Source organism: Propithecus coquereli, unplaced genomic scaffold, assembly GCF_000956105.1.
Source record: "Propithecus coquereli isolate 6110/MARCELLA unplaced genomic scaffold, Pcoq_1.0 Scaffold137, whole genome shotgun sequence".
Taxonomy (NCBI): Eukaryota; Metazoa; Chordata; class Mammalia; order Primates; family Indriidae; genus Propithecus; species Propithecus coquereli.
The window spans coordinates 1,295,875-1,313,912 of record NW_012137969.1 but is presented as its reverse complement, the minus strand read 5'-3'; the positions used below and the strand labels follow the sequence as shown (position 1 = coordinate 1,313,912).

At 49.9% G+C, this 18,038-nt stretch overlaps 2 protein-coding genes across 3 annotated transcripts; one reads left to right on the top strand and one right to left on the bottom strand.

The window, feature by feature from the left end:
• Positions 1-521: 521 nt before the first annotated feature.
• PDAP1 (PDGFA associated protein 1) lies at positions 522-11,042 on the bottom strand. The gene is made up of 6 exons (XM_012638999.1): positions 10,905-11,042; positions 7,850-7,941; positions 6,400-6,507; positions 4,524-4,645; positions 2,313-2,464; positions 522-1,254 (listed from the first exon to the last, which is right to left on the bottom strand). The coding sequence occupies exons 1-6, from the start codon at positions 10,915-10,917 to the stop codon at positions 1,196-1,198; spliced, it is 546 nt and encodes a 181-aa protein (XP_012494453.1). The 5' UTR covers positions 10,918-11,042; the 3' UTR covers positions 522-1,195.
• Positions 11,043-11,352: 310 nt separating this feature from the next.
• BUD31 (BUD31 homolog (S. cerevisiae)) lies at positions 11,353-18,010 on the top strand. 2 transcript variants are annotated; one of them, XM_012639000.1, is made up of 6 exons: positions 11,354-11,378; positions 12,351-12,484; positions 13,017-13,139; positions 15,736-15,858; positions 16,091-16,257; positions 17,773-18,010. In XM_012639000.1, the coding sequence occupies exons 3-6, from the start codon at positions 13,046-13,048 to the stop codon at positions 17,821-17,823; spliced, it is 435 nt and encodes a 144-aa protein (XP_012494454.1). In that variant the 5' UTR covers positions 11,354-11,378; positions 12,351-12,484; positions 13,017-13,045; the 3' UTR covers positions 17,824-18,010. The 2 variants fall into 2 exon arrangements, with proteins under 2 accessions (XP_012494455.1, XP_012494454.1); XM_012639001.1 differs by lacking the exon at positions 12,351-12,484 and having other exon boundaries at positions 11,353-11,378.
• The last annotated feature ends 28 nt before the right edge of the window (positions 18,011-18,038 follow it).

Below are 18,038 nucleotides of genomic sequence, written 5' to 3'. Positions count from 1 at the left end.
CCACTGACCTCTGGACAAAATGCTGCTGTTCACAAGATGATGCTCCCCCTCACAGAGGGCTGCAGGGGCAGGACAGGTGCCATGGGGTGACCTTTCACTGGGCCTGAATTTGTAGACTGCTCACTTGATTGCACAAAGCCTCAGTTTCCCTGTTGCCAGTCCCTGCCATACAGGGTGGTAAGGATTGAATGAGGTGATTAGTATCTCTCAGGCAGCACTGGGTACCACTCCTGAGGCTGTAACTGGTGGGGGACACCTGGAGGCCAGAAGAGGGATACCGGGTGCTGCTTCAGCCTGCTGTGGGCTGGAAGGGTCCCTGGCTGCTCTGGCATCTGAGGTCTCTCCCAGCTCTAATCCAGGGATCCAGTCCCAGCACCCTGCTTGGTGCCACCAGACAGAAGTCTTACCCAGCTGGGTACATGCCCTGAACCTTCCGGGTGCACCTGCCTGAGTGACACCAGGACTTGCTGGGTAAAAACGGCTCAGGCACAGGAGCCAAAGAATGGATTACAAAACAAGGATTACGATAATGTCAAGTTTAATCTGCCAAATATACAAGTTGAATTTGTGGAGCATGTTTTGCCTGGGTGCTGCAAAGTCAACAGAGGTTCTTGAAATGATCAACGGGTAGGGTTAAAATGGGCCCAGGCCCTGGCCAGGTGGGTGGGAATGGGGTGGAGAACGGCAGAGAGAAGCCTCAGACAGAAGGGACTGGCCAGGGACAAGCTATGACCCTCAGGGACCCAGAGGCACGGGCTCCCAGATGACAGCCCCTCTCTGAATGAGCACCCAGGCCACACAGACGGGCTGGTTGTTGTAACCTCTTAGCAGCTGCCTCCTGGCACAACCGCCCACTAACGTGCAATCTACCAGACAAATGGAAGCTCTTCTTACCCTACCTCCCAGGCACTCCCCAACAAGGGTTCTGAATTCTAAAAACAGCAAAAACATTCAAATGGTTACATACGAAATGCTGTCCTGCATCTTTCTGTCTCAAAGATAGCAGCTGCCCCTCCCCCAGCCCCCCCAACATCCCCCCAATTTCTGTGCCAAGATGAAGAGGAGACCCCAGGCCATGGGGGCTCCTGGCCGTGAGGGGCAGCTGCAGCGGCACCAGGGCACAGGGTGAGCGAGACACAGCAGAGGTCCTGGCAGCGTGGCCCAGTTCCCTGGCATCTCCTCCCACGGGTCACGCTTATTTATTCAGGGAGAGCGACTGCATTCGTTTTCCTGACAACGTGGCATCATCTTTTGCTGAGGGTTGGAAGGGAAGGGTGGGAGTTAGAACAAAGCAAAGCAAAACAACACACACACAAACAGAACTTTAGGTCTTCAGAAAACATTTTGTGCAACTTGCTCAGCTGGCATCCAAGGAAGGGACCCATGGAGAATGGCCGAGGCTGATGCCCCTGCAGGAGCTACCAAATGTCAGGCACCCAGACATTCCCGACATATTCGAGTGGCTGCTGCCCCCTCCACACGGGCCCGCCAACACACAGCGGTGTGGGCAAATGGAAATTTCTCCTCACCCTACCTTCCCAGCAGAATCCAGTAATTCTTAAGTCCAAAATCAGCAACAACATGCACATAGTTACACATGAAGTCCTTTCCCACTTGGGGTTTGTGAAGCAGAGATGAGTAGGGAATTGGGATAACTGGATTTCTGGAGGGGTAACAGTGCCCCTGAGCAATTTGATTTCCCCTTTCTAGGCCTTAGTTTCCTTCTGACCCTGTGAAGAGGCAGGACAGTGGGATCTCTAAGGGCTCTCACAGACCCCTCGGAGGCAAAGGTCACAAGTCAAATGCTCCTATAAACTGGACCAACTCCCCATAGCCACTCTGGCCTGCCTGGGGAAGGACACAGGGAAGGACGCTTGGGACACATTTCATCTGAGTCCACAGTGTTATGTATCCAGCCCACCCTCCCAACCCCCTCAGATGGACACTGGTGTGACCCCAGGCAGCTCTCCTGGCTGCACATGGCACCAGAGACCTCAGTGGGACCTTCTAGCCTCAAAAGGTCTACACTAGGGCATGGCTTCTGGAGGCCTCCTGCTACTGGGGGACAGTAACTGTTCCCCTACTGTAAACAGTGCTCTGATGAGATTCCAACCCACATCTGACTCCATGACACCAATGGACCCTCCCAGTCCAAGGAGGTGGAGGGCACATGTGGGATGGAGCCTCTACCCAACCATCAATCACTCCTTACCGCACCCCCATCTCACAGATAAGGACACAAGGTCAGGGTTTGGGGGCTTGCCAGACCCAGAGCCAGGCAGCTGCCCACACATGAGCAGTCCAGGATTTACCTTTCCTCTCCTCTTCTTTCTTCCTGGCAGCTTCCTCCCGCTGTTTCCGGATGATCGCCAGCCGGGCAAGGTCGGCCTTGGCTTGCTCTGTCTTCCCAGCTAAATGCATTTTCATGTAACGTTCTTTTGCTTTCTGCTTCTCAATTTCTTCTCTGTTTGGATAAAAAGGTGACATAGGACATCTTCCTCACTGTTGGCCGAGCTGGACGTGGGGGCAGAATAAAGGCCAAGTACTCGGGCCTACAGCCAGGGTGAAGGAGGGTGCTCTGGCTGAGGGAGGGGCCCTGGCTCTGGGTGCCCCTGCCTGATGGACACTCACCCAACAAGCATGCAGGAGGAACAGCTGAGAGGGAAAACACCTGTGTCCTTGCAAAAGCCTTAGTAGGAGAGAAGATGACAGCTGTCTGAGGGAGGTGGGGGGGATGCTTGAGGGCTCATGATTGGGGTCTGGTGACCGAAGTGAGAAAACCAAGTGAACTAACTATGTTTCTGAGAAGATGACCAGGAGGAGGAAGGCACTGGAACCCACATTCCATAAGGAATGAAGAATGAAGTGGACCAAGCAGCCATAGGGCATGGAATGAGGGCCAGGATGGGAAACAGACACATTGTTTCAGCTGAACATGACACATTCACAGAGCAGCTCAGATGTGCAAGATGCTGCCTCCCAAGGGGGTGAGCCCCATCAGTAGAGGTGTGGGAGCAAAAGCTGGACTCCCATGGGACAGAGGTGTCAGTAATCAACCCCCAAGGTAGAGAGAATAGCAAGGGTCATTAGTTTCCCTTCGTGGACCTTCTCAAGCCTGAGATTCTGAACTGGAGTGGACGGCATCCAGGGTGTGAAGTCGAAGGATCCCAACTGTACTGGGTTCCTGGAAGAGCCAAGTGCTGAAGGAGGGGAGAGCCCTGCCTGGCAGGAGGTCAGAGGCCCTCAAAAGTACACAGAGCTGGGAGTAATGAGAAACGCGGCACGGAGGCCTTGCTAGAGGGGACAGAGAGAAACTCAGCCACCAGGAACGGGATGAGCATCTCACCCAGGAGACTCTGGATGAGACATCTGCTACAGAGATGAGAACATAACACCGGGCAACCCAGCAGATCCCACCCTAGCAGCGATGTGCCAGACTCAGAAGCCTCTAAGCTGAGCCCTCAGAAATGATGAGCAAGGCTGCCAATGGCTCCACAGGGTCCCTCACTGAAGGGCCAGGCAGGGTGCTGGCCTTCCTGGTTATCATCGCGGCAGCCCCATACGGCAGAGGTAGCAACAGGACTGCCCTTTTACTGGTAAAGATACTGAGGCCCAGAAAGGGCAGTGACTTGTCCAGGGCTGCACAGCTGCAAAGTGGCAGAACCCGAGTGGGCACCAGAGCCCTTCTGGTAGCCCAGGCTGTTGCATTTCTGGGAAGTCAAGCCTGAGAAGGAAGCTACTGAAGAAGTAGAGGAGAGTCTTCTCCGTGATGCTTTCATAGACACACATCTTCTCCACCATGTCAGAACAGGAAGGTGGACTGAAATCCCAGCATCCCAGCCAGAGAGAAACCAGCACTGCTTTCCCCAGCAGACTTCAACCTCTTCTAAGGCCCCTGAGGTCACCTGGTGGCCATCGAAAGTCAGGGCACTAGACAAGGACTTCAGTACTTGATCTCAATCCTCACATAACTCTTGGGGTAGACATTTGCAGTCCCATTTTCACATGGGACTCAGAGAGGCCTGGGGCAGGCACCTAAACCAGGCAGAACCTCCCTGCGCCACACTGGGCTGCCTTCTGGCTGGCACAGGCCTCGCCCCTGATCCTCTCCCTATCCCCATGGCTACAACACTACAGACAGATGCAGACCAGGAATGGTCAGATTGGGCTGTATTAAGGGAGTCTCCTCAGAGTGTGGTGCTCTGGAAGAAGGGAACAAAGGGCGAGCCTCCGTATCCCTAGGCCAGTACTTCAAGTGCAATGCTCAGGTCTGAATCCACTGTCCTAGTTTCACTGATACGTTATCTACTGGTGAAAACAAATTGTGTGTGTGTTTCTTAAAAGCCACTGTAGTGTCTTTGTGGAATGAGATGAAACAGGAATGAACATAGCTGGTGCCCCCACCCAGCCATTGGGGACCTCAGAGCCCAGGAAGCCAGGGCCAAGGAGCTGGCGCCTCAGCATCCCACAGGCCAACCCCTGGCTCGTGGGCCCAGGTTACAAGGCTGAGCCAGTGACATTACCGTTCTCTCCTTGAAAGCTCCTTTGGCCCGTCCAGATCCAGTTGTGTGACCTTTTTGGTTGTCTGTGCCACCCGGTTGGGGTTCTCAATGTCGATGAGCCCTTCCACACCTTTGCGCTTTTGCTAGAACAGGGCAAGAAGCTGGCTGTTGGAGAAGTTCAGGTCCTACAGAGCCCCTGAAGGCCACTCCCACCATCTCCCCCCATCTGGATGGGGACAAACCCTTGCTCCACCCCCAGCTGACAAGGTACTTGGCCTATCTCATAGTGGGGACAGCTCTCAGGACTATCTTCACCGGCCTAGGAGGGGCAAGGAAAGTAAGTGTGTGCAGTAAGAGCCCAACCATGCCAAGCCTCAGCAACCAGGGACTATTATCCCAGTTTCAGAGGCTACAGAATGGTTGCTTAGGGTTAAACAACTCACCCAAGGTCAACTAGGAAATAGCATGAGCCCAACTCACTAGCACTCACGTGGAGCACTACTCCCCCCACATCAAGCTCAGCCTCCAAAACCAGTTTCCCACGGAATCCTGTGCCTGAATTTTTCCCTACAATAGGTACATGCTGGATCCCCAGGGTAGGGTGGGCCAAGGATGTGTGTTCTCATGACCAAGTCCAATTCCTACCTATCTCAGCTGACTGACTAGAAATGTTAACTTGAGAGACAGCTTCCACCCCACAGGCCTGTACCCAATCCAGCTATGTGTCTATACTCCACCCAGATGCCTGGCACTGCAAACTTAATGTGTCTAAGACAGAACTCGAGATTCACCCCTCACCCCACCTCATCCTCCCCTCAATCCTAAGCACACCCTTGATTCCTCATTCCCTCAGATACCCCCAAATATGGCTTGAATCTGTTCACTCTTCTGCTCTGCCACTGTCACCACCCTGGCACAAGCCACAATTTCTGATCTGGACGCCTGCTGCTATCTCCCTGCTTCTACCCTCAACACCTTATAATTCACTTTCACAGAGAAGCCAAAATAATCTTTTAAAAGTGAATCTGGGCCGGGCACAGTGGCTCACGCCTGTAATCCTAGCACTCTGGGAGGCCGAGGCGGGCGGATTGTTTGAGCTCAGGAGTTCGAAACCAGCCTGAGCAAGAGCGAGACCCCGTCTCTACTAAAATTAGAAAGAAATTAATTGGACAACTAAAAATATATAGAAAAAAATTAGCCGGGCATGGTGGCGCATGCCTGTAGTCCCAGCTACTTGGGAGGCTGAGGCAGGAGGATCACTTGAGCCCAGGAGTTTGAGGTTGCTGTGAGCTAGGATGACGCCACGGCACTCTAGCCCAGGCAACACAGTGAGACTCTGTCTCAGGAAAAAAAAAAAAGTGAATCTGGTCATCTCTCCCCCATCACAAGGCCTCTACCAGCTGGCCACTGCCATGAAGCCCCACCCCTTTCACAGCCACTCAGGAGTGGCCCTTGCCAACCTTCCTCCCTCCATCCTGAATCACTCCACTCCCTACCCACTAAGTCACAGCCCACCGGCCCCTTCCTGTTCCATGAACATGCCAAGCTTGTTCCTGCCCCAGGACCTTTGCTCTTGCTCATCTAGAGCCTCAACTGCTCTGCATGTGAGTTTCACAGGGCTGGCTGCGTCTTGTTTTTCCAATCTCAGCTTATAAGTCACCCCATCACCACAACACGACTCCAGGTCTCCTCTATCACAGTCTGTTTTATTTGATTAATCACTTATCACTACTTATCACTACTGTTCGTTTACTTCCTTATTGACTCTATCTCCCCATCAGAACATGAACCCTTAAGAGCAGGGAATTTGTCTGCACCTACCACTGGGACTGTTACCAGTAACAAACAGGTACTCAATACATGAGTCCAGGCCCCAGCCCCCCAACAGACTCAGTACCTGGTAGTCATCTTCCTCATCTTCACTCTCATCAGAGTCTAGAGATTTCTTCTCCTTTTTGGGGTCTCCCGCAGCCCCATCTCCACCTTCTTCTTGTTCCTCTTCTTCCTGTTTCAGAAATGACAACCTGCAGAATCAAAAATGTAAAACAAACCCCCAAGACTGTGACCCCCCTACCACTCTCAGACTGTGGACCTGGAGAAATCAAGTTTCTAGAAGGCTGGAACTACGAATGACCAGGGTCCAACTCTGTGACCCTGGACCCAGGGTGAGCAACATGGGTTAGAGACAGGCAGCCTATCCATTCCACCATCTGGCAAGCCCCTCATACAGCCACAAAAGGCCCTGCTCCCCTTCCTAGCCCAGCCACCTCACATAGCCTGGGTGAGAAGCTCGTCTCCCAGATCAGAGGGACTCAGCCATAGGGCTGAACACTACAGTCCTGCTCAGCTCCCCACTTGTCACCTGCAGCTGCCAAATCACACTGGCATTCCCAGGCAAGTCCTCCCCCTTCTGCACTCCCCCAGGTCCACAGCAGGCCAGCCATCCCGACCCACCCACACATGTGCCCTGCTGCACCAGCTTTCCCAGATAGCACCTCAGCAGGCTGCTTCCCTCCACCTGCCTTACCTTCCCACCAAAAAATTCCCTTACAAAAACCTTATCTTCTTCCCCTCTTAGCACCTGCCCACACATTCTCCAAGGTCCTGCTCCGCTGCCAGCTCCTCCATGAGGCCCTCTCAGACCCCACAGCTAGATGTGGCCTCTCCCTTCTCAGGGCTCCTGGGGTACTTCACAGCTGTGCACTCATCTGGCCCTGACTGTGCTCCCTTGGGCCCTTAATCCAGGCAGAGAGCTAATGATGTTACAGGGAGCACAGACACCAATAATGATGGCAACATCTTCTATTTCCTAACAGTACCCTGGACAAAGTACCACGGGAACAGAGGAGAGGGAACTACTAAGTCAGCTCTGACTTTGGTGGGGGAGGGTGGCGCCAGCACGAGTCACAGAGGAGGGGAGGCTGAACAAGGTCTCGAGGAATGACTGGCACTTTGTTGCTGGGAGTGTGGGAAGGCATGGCACCTGTTGGATAGAGCCTGGCAAGCCGTCCTACATGGCTGCAGCAGGCAAGTGGGGGTTGCTGGGAGCTGGAGCAGTGAATGGACAGAGCCTGGTGGAGGGAAAGCCTCCGGAAGGCAAGTACACAGGACCAAGAACACAGACCCACTAAGGCAACCATGGCTGAGTGAACAAAGTTCTTTCTAACTGATCCAGTTAGAGGTGTCCCCCACGCCCCCACTATCATCGGTTGTTCTGGGACTCACTGCCCTCCCCACCCCAACTGGCTCATCCCTGTGACTGGGTAGTCTGCCTGGCTTCTCTGTGAGCCAAAGAGACAGGACCCCACCTAGGGCCCCTGGAGTGGCCTAAACAGGCACATACTCACCCTGGCCTTCTGCTTTTCCGCCTGGAGCTGTGCGTCAATTTCCTCAGGGCTTGTGTACTGCCTTGCCCGGCCTTTGTGGCCTCCCTTTCTCCCTGCACAAGGATCAGCAGTTTAGGAAGGCCTGAGGGAAGCAGCTGCCTTGACTGCCCTGACCCCCAGAGGGTTGTGTGTGCTCAGAGTGCCCTCATCAGAGGCCACAGAGACCTCACCTACCCCTCACAAATCACCACCCAAACCTATCCCCCATCATGAGTTCAAAGGAATGCAAGAAGCCACCTGTGCCTATCTGATGCATCACCAAACTACGTGCTGGATGCAGGTTCTCACGAACAAGAACTGAGATAAGAAGAACCATACCGAGTGATGGCTAAATCCTCTGGTCCCTTAGAATCCAGGACTCAGATGCAACACAAAAACATGTAGCACTTATGCCCCTACTGTTGCTATAGGGCTTTTTGCTTGCAATGTTCTGTCACAGCCATGGGCTCATTTGATCCTCAGAATAAACCTAGGGTGCAAGAGTCATTGTTGGTCCCGTTTTATAGACAAGGAGACTTAAGATCAAAGCAGAGTGGTGAAGAGCACAAATTTTAGAGTCCAACCCCTGGATTCAAATCTCAGCTCTATGCTTACTAGCTTTTTGACTCTGGGCAAGCATTTAACCTCTCAGATACTCAGTTTCCTCATCTGTGTCCCTATCTCATAGTGCTGTCATGAAGACAGATTAGCTACTATACATAAAGCTGTTGGAACAGCACCTGGCACTGGATAAACACTACAAAAGTGTTCACTAAGATTTTTACCTTTCTCTCTAGGATAGTATCTGGTGGGAAAACAACAACAAAAAACACCACTGGCCATATAATTTATTGCAGATGTCAGAAATACAATAAATAAAATACTTCATGTTCATCTTAGTAGTATGGTAGAAAGAAAATATTTAAGGAAAAAAACCCAAAACACACAGGCAAAAACTCTGTGCTTGAAGTAAGAAATGACTGGTAAAGTTAGTTGAAAACAAACCTCACTATAGTCTAAGAGTTAAAAATGTGACTAGCAATTTAGGTTCATCTAAGAATATCAGTTTTACAGTCTTGAGACAAGATACCAGACTGACTCCTGCTGAAGCCATCAGCCAGTTTTAAAGCAGGGTGACATCCCCTCTGCTTATCCCATAGTATGCAGGGGTGGCTGTGACTTCGACCCCCACACAGGACCTCTCCTGGAAGCTGACGCCCACCAGATTTCCAGAGAGCCCCTCACTGTGAGCAGAGACTCTGTAATTAGCCAGAGCTGCTCCAGACTCTAGAGACAGTAGTAGAGATACTGGCCTCCCTTAATTTCCTAGACAGCAGCTGCGGAGCTGTAATTGGGCTGCTACAGACCACACCACCCATTTTAATGACTACCTAGGTTCCCAGAGGAGGCTAAGTCTAGCTCGTGAACGTCCTATTGTGAGATCAAGCTTGCCATTAAAAAAACTAACACCCCTTTTCTGCTCTCTTAATATTCTAGGGCAATAGTAACAACTCGAAGTTGATTACTATAAGTTCTCATCTCAAATACTTGGCTATGGGATACTGACCTTAGCTTGATCTACAGTACCTTTTATAATAGGCTCTTTTAAGACTTTAAAAATACTTCACAGTTAACACCATGGAAACAAGAGTTGGGCTTAGCTCTTGGGGAATTTTATTCTTTTAATACCTTCATGTTTTCTTGTGCTTTTCAAACAAATTAATCCTAAAGGAAACCTAAACCCTGTCTGTTCGCAAAGCTTTTTGCAAGCCAAAAGACCATTTAGCCATGAATTCATATTTAAGGTTTTCCAATTGTAGCCTCTAACCTTGGCCCAAAGTATCCATTAAATATGATTTTGGAGACAGGATGACTGATTCAGCAACCCCCTTTTACAGATGAAAAGACTAGGGAACAATAGAAGAGACATGGCTCTTCCAGTCACAGATTAAATCGGTAGAGAGCCAGGTTTAAACGGATTTAGCTCTATAAAGCCAATATCTCTGGAGTCAGGAAGTGATTTAGGTTTGAAAAAGCTCCAGGCAGATGTTCCTGTGGGCGGAGTGCATTAACCAACATAATACAAGAGCTACCAATATTAACTGAACATCTGTTCTGTGCCAGGAGCCAGCCAGGTACTTTGCGTGCTCTATCATTTTACCACTCCTATCCCGAACTCACCAGGCTAAGGACTATTCGCCGGGTGTTTCAGATGAGGAAAACAGGCCAGGGGAGGTTAAATGATTTGTTCAGGACCACAGAATTAGACAGTGACATAGCTGGGACTCAAACTGGGGACTTGATTCTAAAGGTGGAAAGAGGATGGAGGACAGGCTACATACACTGTACTGGGAAGACATGGACCTTCTCGGCCAAGAAGTGGCAACGCCTTACAAATAGTTAATGCTTGCGGGGCACTGTATTCCGCACTCCGCTTTGGATTACCTAGTTTAAGCCACGCATCAGTACTATGAGGTAGGTACAATCATAAGCCCCACTTGCAAATAAGAAAATTGAGACAGAAGGAGGTTAAGCGACCGGCTCAAAGGCACACACTGAGTTGCTACTGAATAGAGGAGTCAAAGCCAGGTCTACCAGGCTCATAAGCATCATGTTGAGTGTTATTTGGCAGGTCTAGCTCAGTCGGAGCCAGAGAGGGCCCACGTTTTACACGAAGCAGGCGGGCCCGGCACAAGCACAGGACGCGGTGACTCAGTCCCCAACCAGCCTAGAAGTGGGATAAACTCCAAACCCCTCAGGCTTGGAGAAGCGCGCCCCTGATCCGGCTCTCCGCGCCGGCGAGAATCCAGAGCCGCGGAAACGCCTCAGCCCACTGAGGGAGCCGCTCTAGGCCCCACCATGGTCCTCGGTCTCCCCATCGTGACAATTGGGCGTCGAGGCCCAGGCCTGGCCCTCAACCGGTGCGGACGGCCTCCCTGGACACCACTTTCTGAGACGCCCACGGGCTGAGGAGACAGCGGGAGTCGGATCCGGGCCTACCCTGGAGGCCCGCGGGCCACGCGCGCCCGCCCCTCACCTCCTTTAGGCATCGCGGCTCCAGCTGCTGCGGCGGCGGCGCCTCGAGTTGACACCGGAACCGGAAATATCTTGGGCTCGACTTCTTCCGCCCGGTCCAGTCCCTTCCGCGCGCCGCCGCCGCCGCCGCCGTCGCCGCCGCCGCCAGGACAGGGACCTCAGGGAGGCCGGCGCAAGAAGTCGGGCTGTCCCGCGCGTCGCCTGATTCCAGGTTCGCCTGCGTGCTGCCGGGCAACAGCACCCCCAGCATCCCCGTCCAGACATACGCATGGCTTTGCCGCCCACCCCCTGAAAAGTGAGGGCAAAGGGCAACAGCGTCTCTGGAATTCTATACAGGCAGCGCTGAGGGCACCTAAGAGGACGCAATCTCCGCGCGGGCTGGGCGGGGCTCGGCGAGGACCTCATCCCCAAGAGATAGCCCCAGGAGCGGAAGCCGTCAGTAGCAAAGCGGCGGCCTGAGGTGCAGAGGCTTCCGGTAGGTGTTTTCTTGTCTTCTCGATTACCTTGACAACGGTGGGGGCCAGGGACCGGTGGTCTGCACTAATCCAGAGAGCGATCTCAGCGGCTGGACTGGGATGGGTTCAGGCTTCTGGATCGTGAGGCCAAAGTGAGCTCCCGAGGCTCCTTGTTCGTTCTGAGGAGGGGATGGTAAATTTGGGGGCTTTCTTGCTTCTAGGCTTCTTTTCATGCCGTTTTCTCTTCCCGGAACGTCTTCTATCTAAATACTGTCTTTCTCAGCCTAGTTCAGATGCTGACCTCTTTATGAGCCTCCCCTACAGTCCCACTGTGACATCTTTCTTCCCCGAGCGCCCCTACCTCTTAACCCTCCTAACACCTCTTCCTTCTTGATCTGGTTATCTCCTACCTTTAGCTTCCCCGAGAGGCCTCTTCTGACTCTGAGGTTGGGCCAGGGCCCTCGAATTTCCCGAAGTCATTGGAAAGTGATCATTCTCTTGTCACAGGTTGTGCACCCTGGGCCAGGGACCAGAATCCAGCATCTCTAGCTTCAGCGCAGGGGAGACCAGTGCAAAGACCACTGATTTGGAAGTCAGGAGTCCTCTAGTCAGAGTCAGATTTTGCAGATTCCCAGCTGTGCGCCCCTGACTTTACCTGTTAGAGTTTGATTCCTCATTTGTATGGTGGTTATGGAGAGTTCATGACAGGAGGCTGTGTGTGTGTTGAGGGCGGGGAAGGGCTTATAAAGTGTCATACACCTTCTGGAAGGGAGGGGACTCAATTTGGGAGAGATGAGTCTGCCATGCTTAAAGGTAAGAGATAACCTAAGTTCTCTTTGCCAGCTTGTAAACGCTATGTGGTTTGAAAAATGCTTTGCTATTTACATTTGTTCTAGCCTTTTGTGTGGACTTTACCTGACTTGTAACATGTTTGTTAGGTCTAAAAGAGACCTTGGCAATCAATTGGCTAATCCACTGCCCTCATTTTACAGATGAGACTGAGGAAAGGAGGAAAAGAGACCTTCCTAAAGTCACAGAATAATTGTTAGGGCTGGACAAGAATCCAATCCTGTAACTGCAGAGATCAGAGATCTTTCTGTTACATTCTTGGGAAGCAGATTCTAAGGTACTTTGGTTTTACAGCTTTTTTTCTTTTTAAACACTGATCCTCTTGGCTTCCCCAATTGTACCCTCCTCACACTCTTATCATAATTGGCTTTCACCTGTCTGTCTCCCTCCTAAAATGTAACCTTCCAAGGGGCAGAGGGTATATCTTAATTTTTTGTTCTGTGTTCCCAATAACCAGTACAGGGCCAGGCTTGTAGTTGATGTTAGTTAACGTCTATTAAGCACACATTATACACCAGGCATGATACATACAATTATAAGTCTTCACAATGACCCCATAAGGTAGCTTGTGTTATTCCCCACAGATGAGGAAACTGAGACTTAATTAAGAGAGTTAAGTAGCTTTCTAAAGATCACAGGGTAAGTAGCAGAGCCAGGATTTGAACCTAGGCAATCTGGATCTGGAGCCCTTTCCTGTAGCTACTACCCTATGCTGCTGCAAGGAAGTGCACTTGTACCAAAATAGTGGCCGGTGAAGGCCTTTGGGGATTTGAAGCTCAGAAACCAATTCATTTAATTTCCTCCCCCAGATCTTTGTACATTATCTTGTTGGGGGGAAATGCCTAAAGTCAAAAGAAGCCGGAAAGCACCTCCAGATGGCTGGGAGTTGATCGAACCAACACTGGATGAATTAGACCAAAAGATGAGAGAAGGTGAGTGGGGGAGTTCCTCTTTGGGTGGGCTGGGTCCAAAGGTCGAGGCTTAATGCCTCCAGGGGGCCAGGCTTAAATGCAAATATAATGTTTTGTTTGTTTATTAACTCACAGGATTCCTATAAGTGCTGGAAAGTAAGCTAACATTAATGAAAAGTTCCTCAAAAGCTTTTTGGCCAACCTGAATATAAAAGCTTTAGGAAATACAGGTCAAATAGTCTCTCTAGAATTATTTACTGTTTTGGTTAGATGTATATTTAAAGTCATACCAAATATATTTACGTGGAAATGCTACTCTTTTTCACTTTCATATTTTATGAAACATTTTTATATTCAGACTTTTCTTGTGGGTCTTTGACACAGTTTATATCATTTAGTCTTTGGATCATCTGACCGTTTTCTAGAATGTACCATCATCGCTTCCCTGTAAATGGTGTGTGATCCTGCACTTTGTGAACCTGTATAATATGCTGTCTTCGGAAAATTTAACTGAAGGCACAAGCATCCATTGGCCTTACATGATCACAGTGTAACCACTTACTGAATTAGTTAAATGCTTATTTGTAACGAATCTAATCATTGCTATTATGAAGGCATGCCTCCAGCAATAATTACTAAATCAGCGTTCCATTACTTGCCTTTTTTCAAAACTGATTGGGATTGTACCAAGCCACCTTTTTTAAATATCCAGAGCTTGCAGTAATTAGTCATTTTGGGCTGAGAGATTTCTTCCCCAAAACAGCTCTTAATCAAAATAAAGGAAATAGGAGAATGCTGGAAGAGAAGAGATTTTGCTAGTCCTTGAAAGTAAATCTACTTCCTCTTTTAGGGAGTGACTTTTGAGGAGAAGGGAACCTTACCTTGTATTTAGAAGTGTGTGATATTCTTTACCTCCAAAAAGCAGTATTCTTTCTCCTGTTTTTCTTTAACCAATATAGTCTTTTGGCATTTCTTTGATGTCCCACTTTTGATAAACATAGGTTTTAAGACCTAGTTCATGCTGCCCTTACTTCCACTATAAAGAAAATAGCAGCCCAGGAAGATGATGGGTGGCCTTAAGAGACTTGGCTTCAGTGATAGAAACTAGAGGGAGCTCTGGGGATGGAGCAGACTGGAGAGGGGGAGAAGATGGAGCCTAGAGCCCATTTTACCACTTGGGGATAAAGGCTCAGCAATGCCAGGGTTGCTGAATTGAAAGAGGGTAGCAAGGATGGTACTGTGACTTACGGCAAGAGAAGGGCAGCAGCTTTGGAGTGGGTGACAGAGGAAGATTTCAGTTCTGGACATGTTAAGTCCAAGATGTTCTAAGATTTTCAGGGCTATCCAGATATCCAGAGCTGGGCTGCTCTGTCTTGCCCACTGCCATGTCTTGCACACCTAGAGCAGAGTGTTGCCCATAGCAAGCTTACAGTGTGTACTTTGCTGGCTCCTTAACACCTGTCTTTCTGCTTGGATGATGGAATGCCATTTGTTGAGCTGAATTATAAATCCTAGGTAACAGAATGGCTTAAATGTTGGAGAAATGTGGGTACGGTTTTCCTAACCACTCCTCACCTTCTCCTCTGCCCTAAAAGCTGAGAGGAGGTGGAAGGCAAAGATCAACTTGTAACTATTAAGAGAGAATGGCCTTGTGGCAGGTGTGAGCTCCACCTGATCTATGTGTGTTGAAGGGGCAGCTGTCTCCTGCAGGCCACCTTGCTGAGAACCTTCAGACTGGTCCAGTTTGTTTTGGCTTTTTCTCAGCCCCAAAGGACTTTGGTTGGGAAATGAAACTAAAGGTCCCTTAAAGATGATTAGGATACCCACCTCTGGGCCAAGAATTATCCTGAGAAATTGTTATGCCGTAGGAATAGGTCTGGAAGGGTAGAGAGACCAGGGTGTTAACAAAGGTTATTATTGAATGATTTTTTAAAATCCGTTTTCTAATTCTAATTGAAAAGGCATTTTTAATTTAAAACAATCACATTCAAATCATTCTTTTTTTTTAAATAACAGCTTTATTGAGATATAAATCATATACTATAAAAGTCACCCTTTTAGAGTGTCTAAGGGGTTTTTAGTGTATTCATTCACAAAGTTGTGCCACCATCGCTATGGTCAGTTTTACAACATTTCAAAGTTTATCCATGTTGTAGCGTGTGCCAGGATTTCTTTCCTTTTTAAGGCTGAATACTATTCCATTGTGTGGATAGACCACATTTTGTTCATCCACTCATCTGTTCAGGGACATTTGGATTGTTTATACTTTTGGCTTCTAGGAACTTTTATGTACAAGTTTATGTGTGCACATGTGTTTTTAGTTTTCTTTGGTATGTTCCCAGGAGTGGAATTGTTGCCGGGTCATGTTACAACTTCTTGAGGAACTGCCAAAATTTTCTACAGCGGCTGCACCATTTTACATTCCCACCAGCGGTGTGTGAGAGTTCCAGTTTCTCTACATCCTCTCCAACGCTTACTATCGTCCCATCATTTTGACTGTAGTCATCCTAGTGGGAAGGTGGTATTCGTTATCCCTAGTTATTGAAAAAAATGACACTCCATCCTGTGCAGACTAACCCTAGTCCCCAAAACAAACACACACTTTTTTTCTCCCCAGCTGAAACAGAGCCTCATGAGGGAAAGAGGAAAGTGGAATCTCTGTGGCCCATCTTCAGGATCCACCACCAGAAAACCCGCTATATCTTTGACCTCTTTTATAAGCGGAAAGCCATAAGCAGAGGTAATTGGCCAAGTTCCCTCTTGGCCTTTTGAATTTTAATAGCTTTCTGAATTATTTAAGTAATGACCCTTATCCTTGCAACCTCAGCAAGAGTCCTGACTCTTCTTACTACTAGAAATGGGGGGAGCCAATGTTGGCTAAATATTCTTTTTATTCAAGGGTGGCGATAGGCCAGCGGGGGGGAAGGTTTGTTACACCATGGTCTGATGCCCTTTCTCCATCTTTTTGACAGAACTATATGAATATTGCATTAAAGAAGGGTATGCAGACAAAAACCTGATTGCAAAATGGAAAAAGCAAGGGTATGAGAACTTGTGCTGCCTGCGGTGCATTCAGACACGGGACACCAATTTTGGAACAAACTGCATTTGCCGGGTCCCCAAAAGCAAGCTGGAAGTGGTAATGTCTGATACTCGAGTTCAACGTTATTTTCAGCACAAAATTCTGCCCTAGTCAACTCCAAAGGATTTCATATTATTTGGTTGGGCTGGAATGTAGTTTTGTCACTTGACAGCCTGCTAGCCATCCCACCTGGGAGTCCCTCTGCAGAAATCCATGCTAGGCAGAGTGTGGCAGTGAACGTGTGTGTTAGGTCTGGGGGCTAATCTCAACTCCACTTTTGGGCAAGTTACTGAACTCCAAGGTGGTGGGAGGGCTAGATCAGGGAAGGGTGGCCAGTCAGCGGGAGTTCCTCTCCCATTTCCTTCAGTCCTCACAATAACTTTTAATTTTACCATCACTGCAATTCTTCTGTCAGAAATTTCTGTTCCAAAAGTAGGCTGGGCACCTGGAGTGGTGCTGAGGGGGCAGTAGCTGAGCTCAGGGCACAGGCCCCTCTGAAAGAGAGTTGTAGACCGAGGCAGAGAAGAGTACGGCACCTTGCCCATTAGTAGCCATTCAGTGCAGCCCCTTGGCAGACAGTTGTTGGCCCAGCTATGAGGTCAGGCCAGAAAGCCTGTCTCCCAGCTTGGCCTTTTCACTAATTGGCCCCTTTATGCTGCAGCGAGAGCTATGATTTATAGAGCTTTGGCTCAGTGCTGAGGGTTTTAAGTGTTCAGGCAGCTCAGTCTCCCCGCACCACGCGGCAGTTCAGAGATGAGCATGCTGAGCAGTGGAGAGTGAGCGAGGGCCACCTCCCCAAGAGAAGGCTCTGGGTGCTGGTTTTCTGAAGGAGGCAGTGAAGGGTGGCAGAGTGGCAGAAGTCCCCCTCCTCTGAGAGCCGCAGGTTTCCATGGGGATGTAGTGCTGCTTCAACCCTGTGGCCAGAACAGAGCCTGCTTTTAGACTTAGCTGGGCTCCACCAGAGGATCTTGTTTGCTTAGACTCAGGTCTTGTTCTTCCAAGAGTTTTAAAAAGTAAAATAAACACAAACCACCGCTCTGGGGTCTTCTGTCTGCTGGGCAGGCCCCTGGCTGGGTACTGGGCCACACCAGGCCTAGGGAACAAGTTCTGCTGCTGACTGTTCTGGGGGGGGGGGGCACCAAGGCAGAAAGCTGACTCAAGTACACACCCTTCTGTTCCCCCTACCCCAACCAAAAGGTCTCCCAGCCCGGAGGAGGCCCTGAGGCCCCTGGCACTCAGCCTGCTGAGCAGCAGCAGCCCCACCTCAGCTCACTGCAGAGCCTGTCATGTCCACTTAGAGTAACAAGACTCATTCACACAGGTTTTTTTTCTTTAATGGCACATGTGTGTGTTGAATCTGCATAAGTTAAATGCACATAAAGGTATAACTTCCGTGTCAACAAAGCTGTTTACATCTTCATGAAGGAACCATGTTTTCTCTATCCAGAAGTGTCAAAGGGTTTCTGAGGTGCATCCTCTAGGGGATGTCCCATTTGGCACTCTCCTTGGTGGGAGGGTCCCTGTGTGTGTGGCGGGTGGTGGGTGCAGCGCCTCAGCTGTCCTCTGTTGCAGGGCCGCATCATCGAGTGCACGCACTGTGGCTGCCGGGGGTGCTCTGGCTGAGGCCCACGACCCCTCTCCACCCAGGACCTTGGACTTCGCAGTTGTTGCCTGCTGCACCAACCCCTCTCCTGGGAGCAGCTCTTCCCGCAGAGCGGTGCCCCAGGCCCGAGTTGGAACATGGTCTCTACAGGTGAAGGCTTTGCTGTCTATCAGCTGTGATTTGTAAAAATAAAACTTTTAAACTTCTTGGGCCCTGTGTCCATTCTTTCAGAGCA

Excerpts from the sequence above, each read along its gene's own strand:
- PDAP1 (XM_012638999.1), bottom strand. Across the intron at positions 6,508-7,849 it reads CGGAAAAGCAGAAGGCCAGG|GAAGAAGAGGAACAAGAAGA; the intron begins GTGAGTATGTGC and ends TTTCTGAAACAG. Across the intron at positions 1,255-2,312 it reads GAAAGAAGAGGAGAGGAAAG|CAAAAGATGATGCCACGTTG; the intron begins GTAAATCCTGGA and ends TCCAACCCTCAG.
- BUD31 (XM_012639001.1), top strand. The coding sequence starts at position 13,046 with ATGCCTAAAGTCAAAAGAAGCCGGAAAGCACCTCCAGATGGCTGGGAG. Across the intron at positions 13,140-15,735 it reads AGACCAAAAGATGAGAGAAG|CTGAAACAGAGCCTCATGAG; the intron begins GTGAGTGGGGGA and ends TTTTCTCCCCAG. Across the intron at positions 15,859-16,090 it reads GCGGAAAGCCATAAGCAGAG|AACTATATGAATATTGCATT; the intron begins GTAATTGGCCAA and ends TCTTTTTGACAG.